Here is a 16,963-nt window from a genome sequence, read left to right as displayed (position 1 = left end):
TCATGATCCACGCATGGACCTGCACCCACAAATGCTGTAATGAAGACCAAGTGGCTGAATTTATTGGGCAGTTCTGCTACCCAGTACAAATACATGAGGGTTTAAGTTTGTGACGTGGCCTGGCCTCTCACTATACATCTACACACATGAAATCATTTGTCTTTGAAGACACAAGATACTGTGTGCTTGTGAACAGAGAAAGATGAGATTTGGGGTTAACTTTCACTGCTTAGGAAAAGCTTGCTTGAGACCAACTCTGGAAAAAAAAATGTATTTTATATTTATTTATTTTACTTATTATGGGAAGTAGCATCCTTCTTTTGCAGAGCTACCAGCACAGGTCTTCTATGTAGTGCTGCCACTAGTACTGTTAGAAAGGCAGGATCCTGAAGGTTGTCAGGAAAATGAGGAGCATGGGGCGATACCCTTCCTTAAAGGACAAAGTGGAATTTGTGTGACGAATGCCAGTTGTCACATTAGGAAACTGATGAATTACCACTTACTGAATTACTTTTTCCTCTTTAGTGAATTATAGCAGAAGTATTTCAGCTTGATTTCATAGCTTTATAGACCTTAGAAATGGTAATCTCCTCCCTTTATTTGCTAAATTTGCTGCTCTCTATTTGAAAGGGATCTGGGTGACTTTTTTATTACAAAGCTTTATCATATTCAAGGAGTGCTGTGACTGCTGTTTTGGGTAGGTTTTACTGATCACCATAGGTGTTTATTTTCTTCTTTTCTCTTGAAATGGATTGCTTTGCATTAACTAAGAAAGCAAAAAATATTTTGGCTCTGATGTCGAACTGGTTTGAAGTGAGCAGAGTGCATCTGATCGCCCCTGAGGATTGCCTGGGGGGAAGATGTGGGAGGGAGGGCTTGTGTTTCCCCTTCTAGCTACATGCCGCCTACATGCCCAAACAAATCAGCTCCCACCCAGTGCTCCCCATAGTCTCTGATGGGTTTCGTTTGCCTGTAGTCATTAGTTTTCCTTCAGTGACAGAAAGAGGCAGTGTTTTTATTGACCTTGACATGGGACTACTTTCCTATTCCCCATTTGCAGTACTCTCAAAACATACAGACAGTGCACACCGTGGTTTAGCCTGCAGACAGTACCTCGGGGGGAAATTTTCCTGGTCAACAACAAAAGGGCAGCCTTAAAGGGAACTGTCTTGATGTTTAGTGCAGAAGTTGTTTTACTGCTCAGTCACGCTGGCCAAGGCTTTTCAAAAGGGGCAAGTGATGCATGCAGCTAATTGAAGTGACGGTGAAGGGGTCAGATTTTTAAGAAATCCAAACTAATTTCACGTTAAAACCCAGGCCTTCCTTTTTATTAGGCAGCCAGTCAGCTTCATTGCTTCTGGAATGAAACCTCAGGGGCATCTCCTTGGGAATCAGAAAGTGCTCCCTGGGAGGCCAAGGGAAGCTCAGCTTTCCCTCACAGTGATGATTTTATCTTGTCCTGCATTGTGCAGGCCTGTGTGGAGTGGCCCAAGAAATGGCTTTTCTCCTGAAGCAAAGCAGTCCCTCTCAGAAGCAGGAAGAAAAAGAGATCCATAGATGTGGTTAATGGAGCATAAAGAACCATTCCTGATGGGAGATGTTGGCCATGGTTATAAAGAAGTGGTTCCCACCCAGATTAAAACAAGTAGTTTTCATCCAGTGGCATCCTATGACACACCTGAAGCCCAAGCAGGAATGGGCAGAGCTGGTGTGGTTTAGTTGCCATCAAGTGTAATTCCTTCACATGTAGCAAGAGTAACAGGCTGATGCAACAGGAAGTCACTTTAAAGCATAACAAATGTTCAAATCCATTTAAAAAATGATTGGAATTCAGTCACAGTAAGAGATGCACTAGAGTGCAAAGAAAGCAGCTGTCTGGCCAGAGACATTTTACTGGATAAACAGTGATTCAGAAACTGTACCTCAGCATTCCTGTGATCACCTCGTGAAAGGCTGAATTACCTTTTTCTTTTCTTACAGTGGTTCACTGTCAGATAAGCGGTTTACATTTACTTCGAATGGTAAGAACAATTGCTTTATTTTTAGCTATTCATATGTTACCTTTTTATTTAAGTATTTTCTGCAAAAGTTTTGAAAAATGATCAGGAGAATGTCAGGCTGTGTCTAAGAAGGATGTTTTAGGACAGCAATTTTTTAAAATTGGTAAGTGAATAAAAAAATTGAAGGGATGTGAAGTGAGCTAGAAAAAAACCCAGAGAATATATGTGGTCATACGCACATAGACTAGAAACCGAAATAGTATTCTGCTGTTGCATTTCTAGTGCCAGCATATGAAAAATGGCAATCAGATAATCCCATTTTTATGTACTTTTGGCTACAGAAAAATTAAAGCAATTTTTCTTCAGACATTTATAAATTTCATCTTCATCATACAAGAAGAGAAAAAAGAACATAGGAGGAATGAAGATATATTTATATTGCACCGATATAGAACAAGTTTTTGTTTATGACTTTCCAAGATGCAAACCCCTCTTTTTAATCTGTCAAGCTGTTCATTTGCATAAAACACAGCAAAGAGGGGAGAAAAGTTCACATTCATTCATTTGGATTATATTTTACTCATTTGAGATAAAATCATTTACTATTCCACTGAAAACTGAAAATGTGTAGAGCATGTATAGGCCTTTAAATCTGCCAAGGAATTATTTTTAACTTCATTGAAACCATATTCCACTGGCCTGTTTTCTCTGAAGAACCTCAATGTGCAGAAATTTTGTGGGTTCTTTGGTGGAGTTTGTAATACTTACCTGCAGCTATTATCTTCATGATATCATGTCTTGGCAGCAGTATCAAGGAACTTCTCTAATGAGTAACTTTCCTAGCCCTAATTGCAGGTGAGAATCATGAAATATTTACAGTAAAGTGTTCCTTTCAGTACAGTGCCTTCATCTGTGAAATGTTTTGTAGAGCAGAATTAGTTAACACCAATCTCAAAACATAAATATTATGTTTCAGAAGGAAAATTTAAAAATAAAAAGTCTTCACAGGAATGAGACAAAAGTGCAGAGATTAAAAAAACAAAATTGCAAAAATAGCAGATGTAGTCAGAAGGTGTCTTGTACGTAGGAGTTAGATTGGTAAAGGAGAGGGACTGCACCACGCTGGTACTGGATCATCCACTACAAATTCTGGTAAACACCACAGCTAATGGAGAGCGTCAGGCTAGCAGTAGATTCAGCAATGTCTGATTTGGCTGTTGTGGGTGGTCTTTAAATGTTGCTAGCCTAATATAAAAATATCCTGTGAAAACGCAAAGTAACTCCTTCTGCCTGTCTGTGTGGGGACTCCTAGGCTGCAACAAATCTCTCAGTCTGGAAGAGGGATTCCTCTCCAAGAGCCAGGTTACTGCATCTTCCTACTGGGAGGAGACCAATGAGTTTGGGCAACTATTCCAGTGGTCTCCTGATAAGGCTTGGCTTCAAGTCCTGGGATTGGCTTGGGCCTCTAACCACAGCAGCAATCGTGAATGGTTGGAGATAGACCTGGGAGAGAAGAAGAGAATAACAGGTATGTCGCTGTCTGGTTATTAGAAACTGGTGTTGCAGCTGGAGAACAAAATGAATGCAGCAGAAAAGCTAATAGTGCACAAATGCAATGTTTCTTTTGTTAAATGTAATGAAATGTTCTGCATTCAAGAATATTTAAAAATATTCTTGAATATTTAAAAAAATGTTGGCTATTTACAAGACTGGTCTTCCTATGGAGATATAGTGTTCAACTCAATTGTCATGTGTGTCTGATCCATAAACATGCTGACAAAACAAAACACACAGGGACTGGTAGAGCCTGGGTGGATGATAAACAATTGCTTAGGATCTGTTAATGATGCAGTTCTGGAATCAATAAGAAACATGAAAGTCATAGCCTTTGAAACAATTGTCCAGGTGAAAGAAATTCCTGTTTCCATCTCCTGATTTAGGCACGGGATTGTGTCCAGATGGTTCTTGAAGATCTCCAGTGAAGGAGACTTCACAACCTCTCTGGGCAACATGTTCCCAGTGCTCTTTCACCTGCACAGTAAAGAAGTTCTTCCTCCAGGTGAAGGCTGGTGAAGGGACTTGAGCACAAGTCCTATGAGGAGAGGCTGAGGGAGCTGGGGTTGTTTAGCCTGGAGAAGAGGAGGCTCAGGGGAGACCTCATCACTCTCTACAACTACCTGAAAGGAGGTTGTAGCCAGGTGGGGGTTGGTCTCTTCTACCAGACAACCAGCTGTAGGACAAGAGGACATGGTCTTAAACTGTGCCAGGGGAGGTTTAGGTTGGATTTTAGGAAGACATTTTTTACAGAGAGAGTAATCAGACATTGGAATGGGCTGCCCAGGGAGGTGGTGGATTCACCATCCCTGGAGGTTTTTAAGATGAGACTGGATGTGGCACTTAGTGCCATGGTCTAGTAACCACAGGGGTGTTGGATCAAGGTTGGACTTGATGATCTCGGAGGTCTTTTCCAACCTGGTTGATTCTATAATTCTATGATTCTTATTCAGGTGGAACTTTCTGTGCATCAGTTTCTGCCCATTGCCTCTTGTCTTATTGCTTGGTACCACTGAGAAGAGCCTGGTTCCCTCCTCTTGACACCCTCCCTTTAGATGCTTATACACATTGATGAGGTTCCCTCTCAGTCATCTCTTCTCGAGCCTGAACAGGCCCAGCTCTCTCAGCCCTTTGTGCTCTGTTAAAAATATCCATGGCTCTGACAATTTAAAACTGATTTCCATTCTTCATCCAACCTTAAACTCAATTTCAACACAGTTTGAAAAATAAATTAAGACCTTGAAGGCAAAATTTTCCGAATTGTTTTGGCTTCTGTGTTTGCATTTGAAAATGTTCCTTTAAAACAGACACCTAGCAAATGAAAATGTTTTTTGCATCTTGTCAAAAGGGATTAAGACCACTGGTTCTGGATCCACGATGCTGAATTTCAACTTTTATGTGAAGACATTTACAATGAACTATAAAAATAACAACTCAAAATGGAGAACTTACAAAGGGATTCTGAGCAACGAAGAAAAGGTAACGGAAAGTGGGAAGGGTAGGAAAACACAAAGCAATAATGTGTATGCTGCCTTGACATTGAAGGGCAGGTTTCACTGTCAAGAAAGATTAGGAGTTTCAAACTAGTCTCAACTTGGGTTGTCTTCGCCAGTGTAATTTTTGCCCCTGGAGTAGTAGACAGTAAGCTTGTCAAAACAAGGAAGTTATCCAGGGACTGATGAAGTTGTGGGACACACACAGGGAGGCATGTGTATGTCCATACCCTTCTTTCAAAAAAACGGTGTAATGAAAGCTGTACAGCAGGCTGTTTGGGCAAGTCTGTAGCTCAGCTCAGCTTTTGCCTGTGCTAGTAATGCTGTACCAGTGCAGAAGCGTAGGTTGGCACAGCACCAGCGAAGCTGAGGCTCAGCTTCAAATGCATCTGGATGGTCAATCCACCGCCCCCGCCAAATGAAACAACTCCCTCAGGTACAGCGCAGGTGCTGGAGCTGTGCCTGTGGCTTCCGCAGTGCCCGTGTTACCATCACCAGGGCTACACCACTCCCCACTCCTCACTGGTGGGACTCTTCTGACACAAGTGGGCACAGCCTACGTCTGTTAGGAACTGGTGTAACAGAATGTAAAATATACACTCTTACACTAAAATACGCAACAGCTTTCACAGACTCTGTGTGACTTTGGCAATGAACGTATAAAAGAAGTGCAACAAGTTAATGCAGACAAAAGACGCGCTGCACAAGTTTGTCTGATAACGTTATCCCCTGAAAACCTCATGTTTCCTTTCAAACAAAAGAAACCCCAAAAGCCTCACTCCGTGTCCCCACAGTGTTCAAAGTCAGACTTTCACTTATCATTTCTGAGAGAGCTCAGTTTGCCTCAGGAGAAGGTTCTACCTGGTCCTCAGGCCTGATGACAGGTTTTAAAAATTTGGTAGAGCTGCAGAGAGATTTCCTGCTAGCTCTGATTTTCTTAGCTTGCAGGGTAAGGAATTTCACTGCCCAACATTAACTGGTTTAACGTTTCTTTTAAACATTAAACTGAGGGGATGTTGGCCCAAAAATTGACAAATCAACCTAGTAGTGGCTGAACTGCAAAGACTTGTGGTTTTCCACAATGACTTGCTATATGCAAATAATCTTATTAAAGTATTATATATGATCTTAGTTTCAGCTAAGGTGCATGACACAACCTGTCCTATTGGAACCCTGTGTGGCCTAGCATTTTATCTAAGATATGCTGAGCTCTCTTCTCTATCTCATCAGGCTTTTAAGTTTTCCTAGATCATGCTGAAGCATCTCTAAGAATTAATATTGCAAGGACTACTGTTCTGCACAAGGGGCTGAGCTGATTCTAGGAAATACTGTATAAGTGCAATAACAACTGCATGGTTAAAAGTCACTCTTCAGTTCAGTTTTTTCTTTTTATGTCTTTATCCCCTGTTCCCAAGAAAGGGTGCTGCTGTGCTATTAAATAAAAAATGATAGCATTATACCAGCATACATTAACTAAAAATTACACAGAATTGAAATGGTGATAATCTTTCTCCTCCGAGCTAACAGAAAAATGTGATCATCTGGCAGAACTGAAAAGATTATTTCTTTCTTTCCAGAACTCTCAATTCCTAAAATCTTGTGTCTGAATCCCAGATTATCAATGTATTAGTTTCAGGATAATGAAAATCTTTGAAGATGGATGTCAGGAACACTTTGAAGAAAGAGACTTTCAGAACCGAGCAAACAATGTGTGCACATTTCATTGCAGGTATTCCAAGGCAACTCCAACTCCGGTGACGTAGTACGCAATAACTTCATCCCTCCAATAGTGGCCCGTTATGTGCGAATTATCCCTCAGACTTGGAACCAAAGAATAGCATTGAAGCTTGAGCTGATGGGGTGTCGAATAATGCCAGGTATGGGGTAAGCAGTGGTCCCCAGGCATGGTGCCTCTAAAACCACTGTGCTACCCCAGTGCCACTGATGCCCCCTTCTCTTTTGCAGCTAACAGTTCATTTACGCATTCAATGTGGCAGAAACCAAGTCAGAGCACAGAAACCTCCCTTGGAAAAGAAGACAGGACTGTTACAGAGCCCATCCCGTCAGAAGAAACAAACTTGGGTAACGCTACCTAGTGCTGCATTTTCTCTAGGATGCATCATGTCTTCAGTCCAGCCTGAGTGAACTTTAAACTTTCTCACAAACCAAAACTTTCATTTTCCCTTCAGACTTTTTTAAAGATTAATGACAGAGAGAAGAGGGAGGAACTTACGTTCTTTTTGTCTTAAGGCACAGAAAGAGATCGAAAGCCTTAATTTTCCTTGATGTGTTAACATCAGGCTTTGGTTTCCCCGTCCTACTGGTTTATTTGCCATATTTGGTGGGTTGCTCAAGGGACTATAGTGAGCACTCAGCAGCAATTTTTGGAAGAGCTCTTCCTCACTATTTTCCTATATTTTATGATTTTTTTAAATTATAAAAATTAGTTAAAAATGTGAGGTAGTGGTCTCACAAAAATGTTACCTTCTCTCTACACAATCATGACCCCTCCCAGAGAGGGTCCCCAGCTAAAAGCAGCATACAGTAGTGCACAGTTATGTACTTAAACATTTTTCCATAATGCATGTGTTCATGGGGGCTCAGACCACCTTAATTTGCATACTTCTTCCTGAATTTGCAGTCTTCATCCTTTAATGCTGTGGAGCTAGCATCTAAGATCTTAAAAAGCAAACAAACAAAATTTGGTGCTTATACTGACTGTTTGGTGGACCCACAGCCAGGCAGGCATTACCAGATCCGCTGTACCAAATGCTTCTACCCACTAGATAGCCGATAGTTGTAGGAATGGCTCTGTGAAAAAACTGGTTGTAGAAGCAATCACTGTAATAAAAAAAAACATTCTGAAGCTCTTGCCAAGAGCAAAGAAGCTCAATTCATCTGTGCAGCAGCATGGGCAAACCATATCCATGTTCACTGAAAATTAAATCTACTGAGATTTCATCTGCTAAATTGTAAATACCCCGTGGACACTTGTACTACCTTATTGTCACAGCTGGCAAGTGTCTGTAGAAACAGGGGATGAAACACTCCTGACACAAGAGCCACCCCACTGCTGATTTTCAAATCCCTGTGCTAAAGCATGTTGTGTTAGAATTTAACAGGGGCTAAACAGGTTTTTCCCTAGATCCACTCATGGAAAGCTTTGAACTATTTTGACTGAAATGCTTCAGTCTGTTCCACGAGCCACATACTCAGCATGTAAAATTGCAGCCTTGTTTGGCAGATTTATAAGCAACTGCAAACAAAGTGTGTGTAAGTGGCTTTTTAAAAGTCATCTGGTGTGTAATAAGAAAGAACTGCTCTTTGTAAGGATGCATATAGATGCCAAGTCAAGTGTCACCCTTGAGAAAGTATATTCAAGTCTTTCATCTCAACATTGTTCCACGTAGGTACATGGCAAGAAAGTGTGGCTGAGGAGTAGTATTTTAGTTTTATAGATGTACATTTTTATGCTCTCTTCAAGGAGCATTCCTGCAACATTATCTACTTTTTGCTGCATTCTCTGTAGTAAAAATTATTATCTTCAGAGTAATTTGCCTTTTAAACTTTTATCACTTTTTTTTTCTCATGCAGGTTTAAAGCTTACAGCTATAATTGTCCCCGTCCTCATTGTGCTGTGTCTGTTCGTGTTCTCTGGAATTTGTATCTGTGCAGCCCTACGCAAGTAAGATATGACTTTTGTCACAAGAGGCATTTGTGGGTACCTAGCTACCATGTCCAACTTTGTGCCCTCTTTCCAGAGCCTCTTTACCAGGGAGCTGGGAATTGATCCTGTTTGTCAGTCCTCCTTTTAAGTAGAACTCACATTGTATCTCTGTAAATTGTATTTCTTATCGTATGCCTCCCCTAGTCAGAGAAAAACAAAGGTAAAGCAGGTCAGAACTGCGCACCCCAATTTACAGTCCAAGGTAACCAGCTGTTCTCTTCAGCCTACATATACCCCAAAATACTACGGTGTAAAGCAATCGAAGACAGAATACTTTCCACACCAAAGCCAAGTAAAAATTCAGTGAAGGGAAGATTTTAGCTATCTATCTGGATCATTTTCTTTTATTTCCCTCCGGTTGTGTTTCTGCTTCCCAGTGCCTTAAGTCAGAGCACTTAACCTAGCAGGCTGAAAGCAGAAAGAGCCCAGCTGTAAGGAGTTGCACACATACACTGGGGTAAGCAGCTAAAACTAAGGTACTTCAACTCACAAGTCAGAGGACTGGAAGAAGCACTGCTAACTGTGCTTCTTGCCACATGCCCATTCATATGAACCTGCACTTGCATGTAGAGCCAGAAAATATTTCTGTCAGCAGATGGCAATTTGGAAGTATAAGCAATGCTTTGGTGATGCTGCTTCATCACCAAATCTGCCCTGGATTCCCAGTAAATCTATAAACTAGCCAAAGAATTCAGAAGAGCAGACGCAAACATAGCCTGGGTCTATGGACACAGAGACATGAACACATCAAATTGATGAGTGCCAGTCCCCGACATTTGAGCACCAGCACTCACAACTTGCACACAGATGGGGAAATAGAAAATGTCAAGGTGCTGGTTTGCATGCCTGACGTTCTGGTAAACACCAGCCTCCAGGAACTTGAAATGAAGCCTTGTCCTCGGCCACTAAACACAAAGCTCTGATGGAGCTAATGCATGAAACTGAAATGCTGTGAGTACAGACATTCATAATTCCTTTTCTCTCCTGGCAGGCGAGAAGCCAAAGGACTTTCCTATGGATTATCCAGTACTCAGAAATCAGGTTAGTGGAGAATCATGCACTTCATCCTGTCCTGTCCATTGGGCCAACAAGAAGGGGGTTATACAACTAAGCATTTAATGCTTGTGAAATAGCATCCACATTTCCTCATTCAAATTCACCTCTTCATACAAGGGAAATGGCAAACGATAGTCCCACTTGTGTCATCCTAGTACAGTGCCCTGAGAAACAATATAATTTGGTTTCTATGACAGAAAGGCAATTAACAAAAGATCTATTATACAGAGTGCATAAATTAGCATGTAAGAGTGCTCCCAGGTGCCCTCCTTTTCCCTCCCTCCTCCAAAATACCTATTTTGCAGAAAATTGCTGCTTTCTTTTTCTTTTCCCCGCAGCAGAGAGGATTGCCTTTCTTCAAGAGAGCAAGGGATAATCATTTTTTATGGCTTTAATGTTCTTATCTCACTGCCCTCCCTGTTTGGGACTGTGTTTATAAAGCTTAACAATACTCAACTGTACTGCATGTGTAAAATCCAAATGAGGGATTGGCTTGAGAACACTGCTTTAGGAGATGCCTGCAAAACCCCGATGAAGTATTTTCTTTGTCTTGCTCAATAACGCTTTCTGGAGTGGGGTCTCCCATCAGCTTGGCAGTTGGGGTTTAGCTGTTTTTCCTGGCCAACCGACTTGATAGAGGAATATCCTTCTGAACCTCGGCTTTTCGTAAAAAAAGAAACCACTAAGCAGTTCATATGTCTCTTGACAAGTGTTTTGCAATAGCTCAGCTGCGAAATTTCATCCCTCAGCAGGCGCTGACGTCAGTGAAAGGAATGTTGTTCCCCACTGCAGCTTGCCCTCATTAGAAAATTAATTTGTACTTAACATCATATTTGCTAATATGATTTTTCAAGGTCACGTCATAATCCTTTCTCACTTGCTAATGAGGACAAATCCCAAGAAATTGGAGATAGCCTCTTACCCAGTCAGTTCATTTGTTGCATGCGTGCTTCATAAATCAAGCTCCTAAGCCCCTGTGAACGAAGCTTGGGACTTAGAAAGCTGGTAGTCGAACTTACCTCTCCACAGACCTCCTGTTGCCAGCTCCGGGGAAGTGCCTGACATTGTGGAGTTTTTTCTTTTCTGTCTCACAAGGATGTTGTGAGAACAAATGAACTGACGAGTGCAGATGCTCAGATACCAACAAAATGAAAGCCACGCTAATCTACTGAAAAAAAAAATTAAGCATTATTTTTGCCACATAATCAATGCCATAAGATGTAACTGATTTAAAGCTAGTATTTTATCAATGTACCTTGTTAAGGCATCAATGCAGGCACCTACAGAATCTGAGCCTTTCTTGCCAAAAAATCCTATGTAAAGATTCATTTTCATTTGGAAATCCCAGTTGATGAATCACTTTTTCCTTCACCCTCCATATTTAGGGGACTCTTTTTACAAGCAGCCTATTTTAGCCTTGGTTTTTAACTTTAAATATATATTGACAGCAAAGAGAACACCAAATATTAAACTTCCTGGTAAATCCTCTGATTCTAAGCATTTAACTTGCTGATAAGCCTTCTATTTTTATTTCTTTATCATAGGTTGTTGGAAACAAATCAAGCAGCCCTTCACCAGACATCAGTCAACTGAATTTACCATCAGCTATAACAATGAGAAGGAGACACCACAAAAACTGGATCTGGTCACCAGTGACATGGCAGGTAACAGTTGCTTCCCCTCATCTGCATTCCTTTTGCTCCATGTGCAGAGCAGGTAATGGAGAGGGATGGCCCAGCAATATTACAAGCTCCAGCTCTTATGCAAGCTGAGGCCCAGGAATAGATTTATCCATGTTCATCCCAGATATGTAGTGAAGCAGCTAAATATATTAGGGAGGGAAAGACCACTACTTTACAATTTTTTTCTTGGAGTTGTTGGAAAGATTTTCTGACTCTGAAATGCTGGAAGGCACTCAGGCATGGATGGAATGCAAGAATATGCCTAGGATAGGATCGTTCGCCTTTGCTGACTAATTTTTGTGTTACTATTTAAAAACAAATGCTTCTGAAAATTTTGATATAATGCCCCTTTCTGCTGAGCAAATAGAAAAATTACTTAGTTGGTTTGTGGTGGGATTTCCTGCCCAGCTGGAAGTTGTGCTGAGATCCCAGTGCAGCTTTCCTGGTGCTGAACTATCTGGGAGATGAGACCCCTTGAAGTGGAAGCAGGTAGACTGCAGAGAAGAAAAAAGCCAGTGCTTCTCTCCTGTGCTACCTTAGCTCTAGGTCACTGTTTGGATAGAGCAAATCCCCACATCAGTACTATTTGCATTCCAAAGGGATGATTTTTTAATTCATCCTCTTAGCACATCTTATCCCCGCCTAGTCTAGTCTGTCTGGTAAGGCTGGTGAGAGCAGCCATTTCATGAGATCAGTGATCAGCAATCTTGAAGAAAGACTAGTTTGCTGTTTCCAGCCTCCAGACCTCAGAAATTCCTTAGAATTTCTTCAAAGCGTTTGGCAGAAAAATACATTTAAAAACAAATGGATGGTTACTGTAATTCCATATGGTGCTACCCTCCATATCTTTCAAAGACAGTTTCAATCATTTATAGAAACTTTCAATGTAAATATGCAGAGATCTATAAAGCAATTTTCTATCATGAAGGAAAGAGAATGAATAAAGGTTGCTCAAACATCATGGTTATTTGGCTCCCCTGGCCATGCTTAGGGAGTTTCTGCTCTGTCCATCCTCCCCTCCTGCTGTGTTTGTGGGAAGTCTTAACTCTCAGCCTGGCCCAGGCAGCTTCCCAGCCTTAGCCTTTCATTTACAGTCTCCTTAAAAATAAGAAACATGACATAAAAATGTGAATGCAACTCAGAAAATTTAATAATTTAATTGCAGAGAGCACACAATTTGCATATAGGTTATCATGCTACATGGAATTCCCTCACTTCAAATCCCCATCTGCCTACTGGTTCCCAAAGGCAGCCAGGAGCAAGTCGAGATGCTGCATCCTGAGCGAGAGATTGCTGGGGATGGCGGCAGCGATGCGGAGGAGAGCTGCACCACTTACTTAGTGAAATATCATAACACCTTCACCCTCCATGCTGAAGTTTGGGAGTTAGCCAGAAACTGCCAAAAAGATTCACAGGACATATGGGATCGAATTCAACGCTCATGTCAGATGAACCACGATGCCAGAACAGAAACTGAGCTAACTTCTTTCACGCCTGCATCAAAACACGATACTTTAGCAGTGTCATTTACTAGAACTGTTCAGGCCACTGTATGTATCCACATGAGATTGTCACCAGCACCAAAGTGAGAAAGTTAGAACACTGAATTTTCTCATAATAGTATTACTGGATTTTTTAAAAAAACTTTTTAGTTCAGACCTCCTCCTTACATGGCAGTCTGGCATCTGCCTTGACTAGAGGTGCAAACAAGCAAATCTTGAGGCCGTATTTCCTCCATCTCACTCCTTGCTCCTGCTCAGGCCGTTTGCCTGTCGCCAGCTGTATCCCTGTCATCCCCCTTCACCAGGGTGACTGCCCAATTTCCTCTGGGAGCACCAGTCCTGCTTCTCCTCCCACACTCATTCCCCCTGGCATGCCTGCAGCCGTGCGAGCTGGCTTAGTGTGTTTCACACTTCCACTGACTCTCTTGGCTGCCGTTTTGCCTAACTTCATCCATCTTGTCAGTCAGCTACTGTGAGATGCCTTTTAAATAAAGCTGTCTCATTAAGAATCCTGGGTATTTTAATTGTTCCAAAAGTGGAACACTTGTTGTGGAGAACTTCTTACCTGAAGATCTTCATGCAGTGTCCTTTGTCCAGTTTGGTGCTAATATTTTGTTGACTTCACTTGTTTTTCTAGGGCTTTTAAGTATATTCCAGAAATGTTAATTTATTTGGGTGGGTAGGTGGGGAAAGGGAGGGAGGGAGTAGGAAAAGGGGTGGCAGATTGCAGTTCCTCTGTGGAAGAGCTTCTGCCATGTTCTACAACGCTTGCTCGCGGAAGGAGTTTACAGGATCAGTGCTGCGGAAAGGTTTCCTCATATCCCCAATAACCGCACAATTGATATAATAAGTGAGTAGTTTTTCATCATAAAATACCTATCTATGCATAAGTATTACATACATAAAATAATCATTCTGTGCCTTATTGAGCAGTTCATGCTTCCTTTTAGATTATCAGCAGCCTCTCATGATTGGGACTGGGACAGTAACACGTAAAGGATCTACTTTTCGACCTGTGGACACCAAAGATGAGGGAAGAAGGGGGAGTTCCGAGTCTGAAAATCACTATCGCTGCCCTCACAGAGCTAACCGGCATGAATATGCTCTGCCCCTGACCAGCCAAGAGCCTGAATACGCCACTCCCATCATAGAACGGCACATAGCAAGAGAAAATAACTTCCCTTCTGAAAATGGCTACAATGTTCCTGTTGTCTCATCTCAGATACACTCCCTTACTGCTGGCAGCTTCTCCAATTCATGTAAAACTGACACCAGGAACGGAGACTATCAGACACCCCAGAGTGTCATAAACTATGACAAACCCAAAGTTAATGGTGTTCTGACCTCTGTGAGCTACAGCACAGACTACCAGAAACCTCAGCAAAATGCCCTTGGGAACGAGGGTTACTCAACACCCAGAGACTGCCTAAAACCCATAAGTCAGACAGCAATGACAGCTCTCTTGTGATTTGCTGAGCAGGAGAGGTGTGGTGCATAGGAACATCACTGCACAGCTTTCTGAAGCAAAAACAGAGTTTGGAGGGACTCTGCTGTGGGAGGCAGAAGGCAAACAAGCCCTGTGTACATAATATTGCTGTCTTGCTGGGTTCTGACATCTGAAGAAAGCATATGCTGTTTATCACTGTTTGTAGCAAGAGAGATGTTATCAGTGAAGACTGTACATCTTATTTTCTGTAACTGATCTCAGTGCTCCATTTGCAATGTGTGCAATTTGTACATAGCTTTTATTTAAGGAGAATTTCTTAAGTTTCCTTTTCACCTGGGGGTTTGAAAGGATTGCAGAAAGGCCTGTTTAAGAAAAAACAGGCCTCCTTTTCTGTCTTTATTTTACCTGCTGCTGTACTGGCAGCTGTAAATGGTGTATCTTATGGTTGTGGTGATTCATCTCCTTTCCTATGAAAACTGAAGATAGGGCATCACTGTAGTTCTTTCTGGGAGGGTAGAAGTTAAACTACTTGAAGCATAATGTGCACAAGAGAAGGCAGCTGAGCATTTAAATACTGTGCTCAAACCCAACTTCCCAGCTGCTTTTTTAGCAGCAATTCTCACATGCTTTAATTGGATCTAGCATATGAGCTGAGCCATCTAACTTGCAATTCATGTTAGAAATAAGTAGAAAGGCTGAAACTGGTTTTGGGTTCAAGCCATGGTGATCACTCTACAACAGAAAAAAAAAAAAAAAAACAACCAAAAAAACCAAACAAAACCAAACAACAAATCCAACACCAGTTAATCTGGTTTTGTTTCTTTTTTTTATTTAGGAAGTGTGCATGGAACCAAAATGTGAATTTACAGCTGAGAATTAAATCCTGTTCAAGCCCTAGCTGACCTTTTTGCTGCTAAACTGTAAGGACATTTGTTCCTTGGCACAAAGCAGCAAACTTCCTGAACTCTTTATTGCTCCACTAGGTATTTTTCTGTCTTACAAATTTAGTGTAACATTTCTACTTGAAATATTTCAACTAAGTATAACAGAGTGTGTATACTGTTGCAGTTAAATTTGCAAGACAGTGGATCAGCACCATTGTTTTCAAATAATTTTTCTTTTGCAGCTGATGTTCCCCTTAGTTCTGTTTTTGGACAAACTTGAAAAAGTGTGGGGATGGGTGCAATGTATCGCACAGTAGCTGGCTCCTCTTTCAGCAGAGGCAGCGTTGGAGCAAAACAGCTTTTGGTAGCAACTGGGACCATCTGCTGCCCTTCTACCTCCAGTGCTTGGGGCATTTCTCTGAATTCAAAAGCTTGTCCTGAAGTGTCAAGAAGTGATATACTTCTGTGAAGAAAGAATGGTGCTATATTTTAAGCACAAGGTTGGGAAACGAGACCAGTAAAACCTGAGCTCTGGGAAAATCACTCTTCGAAAGCCCCCCATTTCCTTGTGTGTAAATGGGATAATTTGCAAAGGATGCAGCCAAGATTATTCAGTCTGTTTGTAAAGTGCTTTCAGACCCTTGGGTGGAAAGTGCTGTCAGAGGACAGACTGGTTGCAGTGATACTACTCATGAATACTCTAGCCATACCCGAACTTGAGGCAAGGTCTGAGTGGGTTCTTTGCATACGCGTGTTTTGTGGCCTCGAGTGGTGCCATTCCCCCACGCCGCACCGTGCATGCAACTCCTGCGCAAAGAAGAGTCAAGGTAACCTCGTAGCCTTCCTGTGTTTCCTGTCATTACAGTTTCTGTGAAATGTCTAAAACACCTCAGGTCCTGAAGTGAAACAGCAGCAGCCTGTTTGTTAGACTGAGCTGGGCGGTGTTGTTTACCTTCTGTTGTTTACATGTCTGTGTAAATAAAGAACACTGGTATTTGTAAATCAGTCACACGGGCCTGCCACTTAACTCAGGGCCTGCCACTTAACTCAGTGACTTGATCATCGCTGCACACCCACTCCCGTCACATATGCTGCAGGGTGAGAAAGAAGAGTTCTTCACGCCCTGCAAAAGTGCCAGTTGTGCTGCCGCAATTCACGGTCCCAGTGTGACTGGCTAAAAAAAGATTCTCTCAGTGCCCCATTTAGCCCAGCTTTTCTGTCCATAAGCTCTATAGAAGAAGCCACAAAATAACGTCTATGCCCAACCCCGCTGCTGGATGCATATAATTGGGGAAAGGATGAAGATGCCCTCCTGATGAGCCTGAAACCAATCCTCCACCCACGCAACTAATTAGCCTCACTTGACAAACAAGTCAGTAATCAGACCTACTCCCCACCTAGCGAGGCAGCTAAATAACACAGCAATGCAAGGGACTAGGCAGCAGATGACACTACTTGTATTCTAAGGAACTTTTCATATGCTTCTGCCACATGCTTGGTGCATCTGCAGCATGCTACAAGTGTCAAAGGGTTCTTGGCAGCATATGCCCATTTCTGCTGTCATTCAAACACATCTTAACACAGCTGGTTTAGCCTAATGAAAAGTTGGGTCTCAATT

At 41.9% G+C, this 16,963-nt stretch overlaps 1 protein-coding gene across 1 annotated transcript in view; it reads left to right on the top strand.

Moving 5' to 3' along the window:
- DCBLD1 (discoidin, CUB and LCCL domain containing 1) overlaps positions 1-16,331 on the top strand; it is a 48,445-nt gene extending 32,114 nt beyond the window's left edge. Inside the window, exons 7-15 of the mRNA XM_029962895.1 lie at positions 1,981-2,021; positions 3,313-3,528; positions 4,903-5,033; positions 6,777-6,924; positions 7,013-7,129; positions 8,642-8,732; positions 9,766-9,815; positions 11,375-11,494; positions 13,965-16,331. Coding sequence (XP_029818755.1) covers positions 1,981-2,021; positions 3,313-3,528; positions 4,903-5,033; positions 6,777-6,924; positions 7,013-7,129; positions 8,642-8,732; positions 9,766-9,815; positions 11,375-11,494; positions 13,965-14,482 — 1,432 coding nt within the window. The 3' untranslated portion in view covers positions 14,483-16,331. The remainder of the gene's footprint in view (positions 1-1,980; positions 2,022-3,312; positions 3,529-4,902; positions 5,034-6,776; positions 6,925-7,012; positions 7,130-8,641; positions 8,733-9,765; positions 9,816-11,374; positions 11,495-13,964) is intronic.
- Positions 16,332-16,963: the final 632 nt, after the last annotated feature.

This window comes from Manacus vitellinus, unplaced genomic scaffold (assembly GCF_001715985.3).
Source record: "Manacus vitellinus isolate BGI_N305 unplaced genomic scaffold, ASM171598v3 scaffold_4_pilon, whole genome shotgun sequence".
Classification (NCBI taxonomy): Eukaryota; Metazoa; Chordata; class Aves; order Passeriformes; family Pipridae; genus Manacus; species Manacus vitellinus.
The sequence above is the reverse complement of the archived record's forward strand: the minus strand, read 5'-3'. Positions and strand labels throughout refer to the sequence as shown.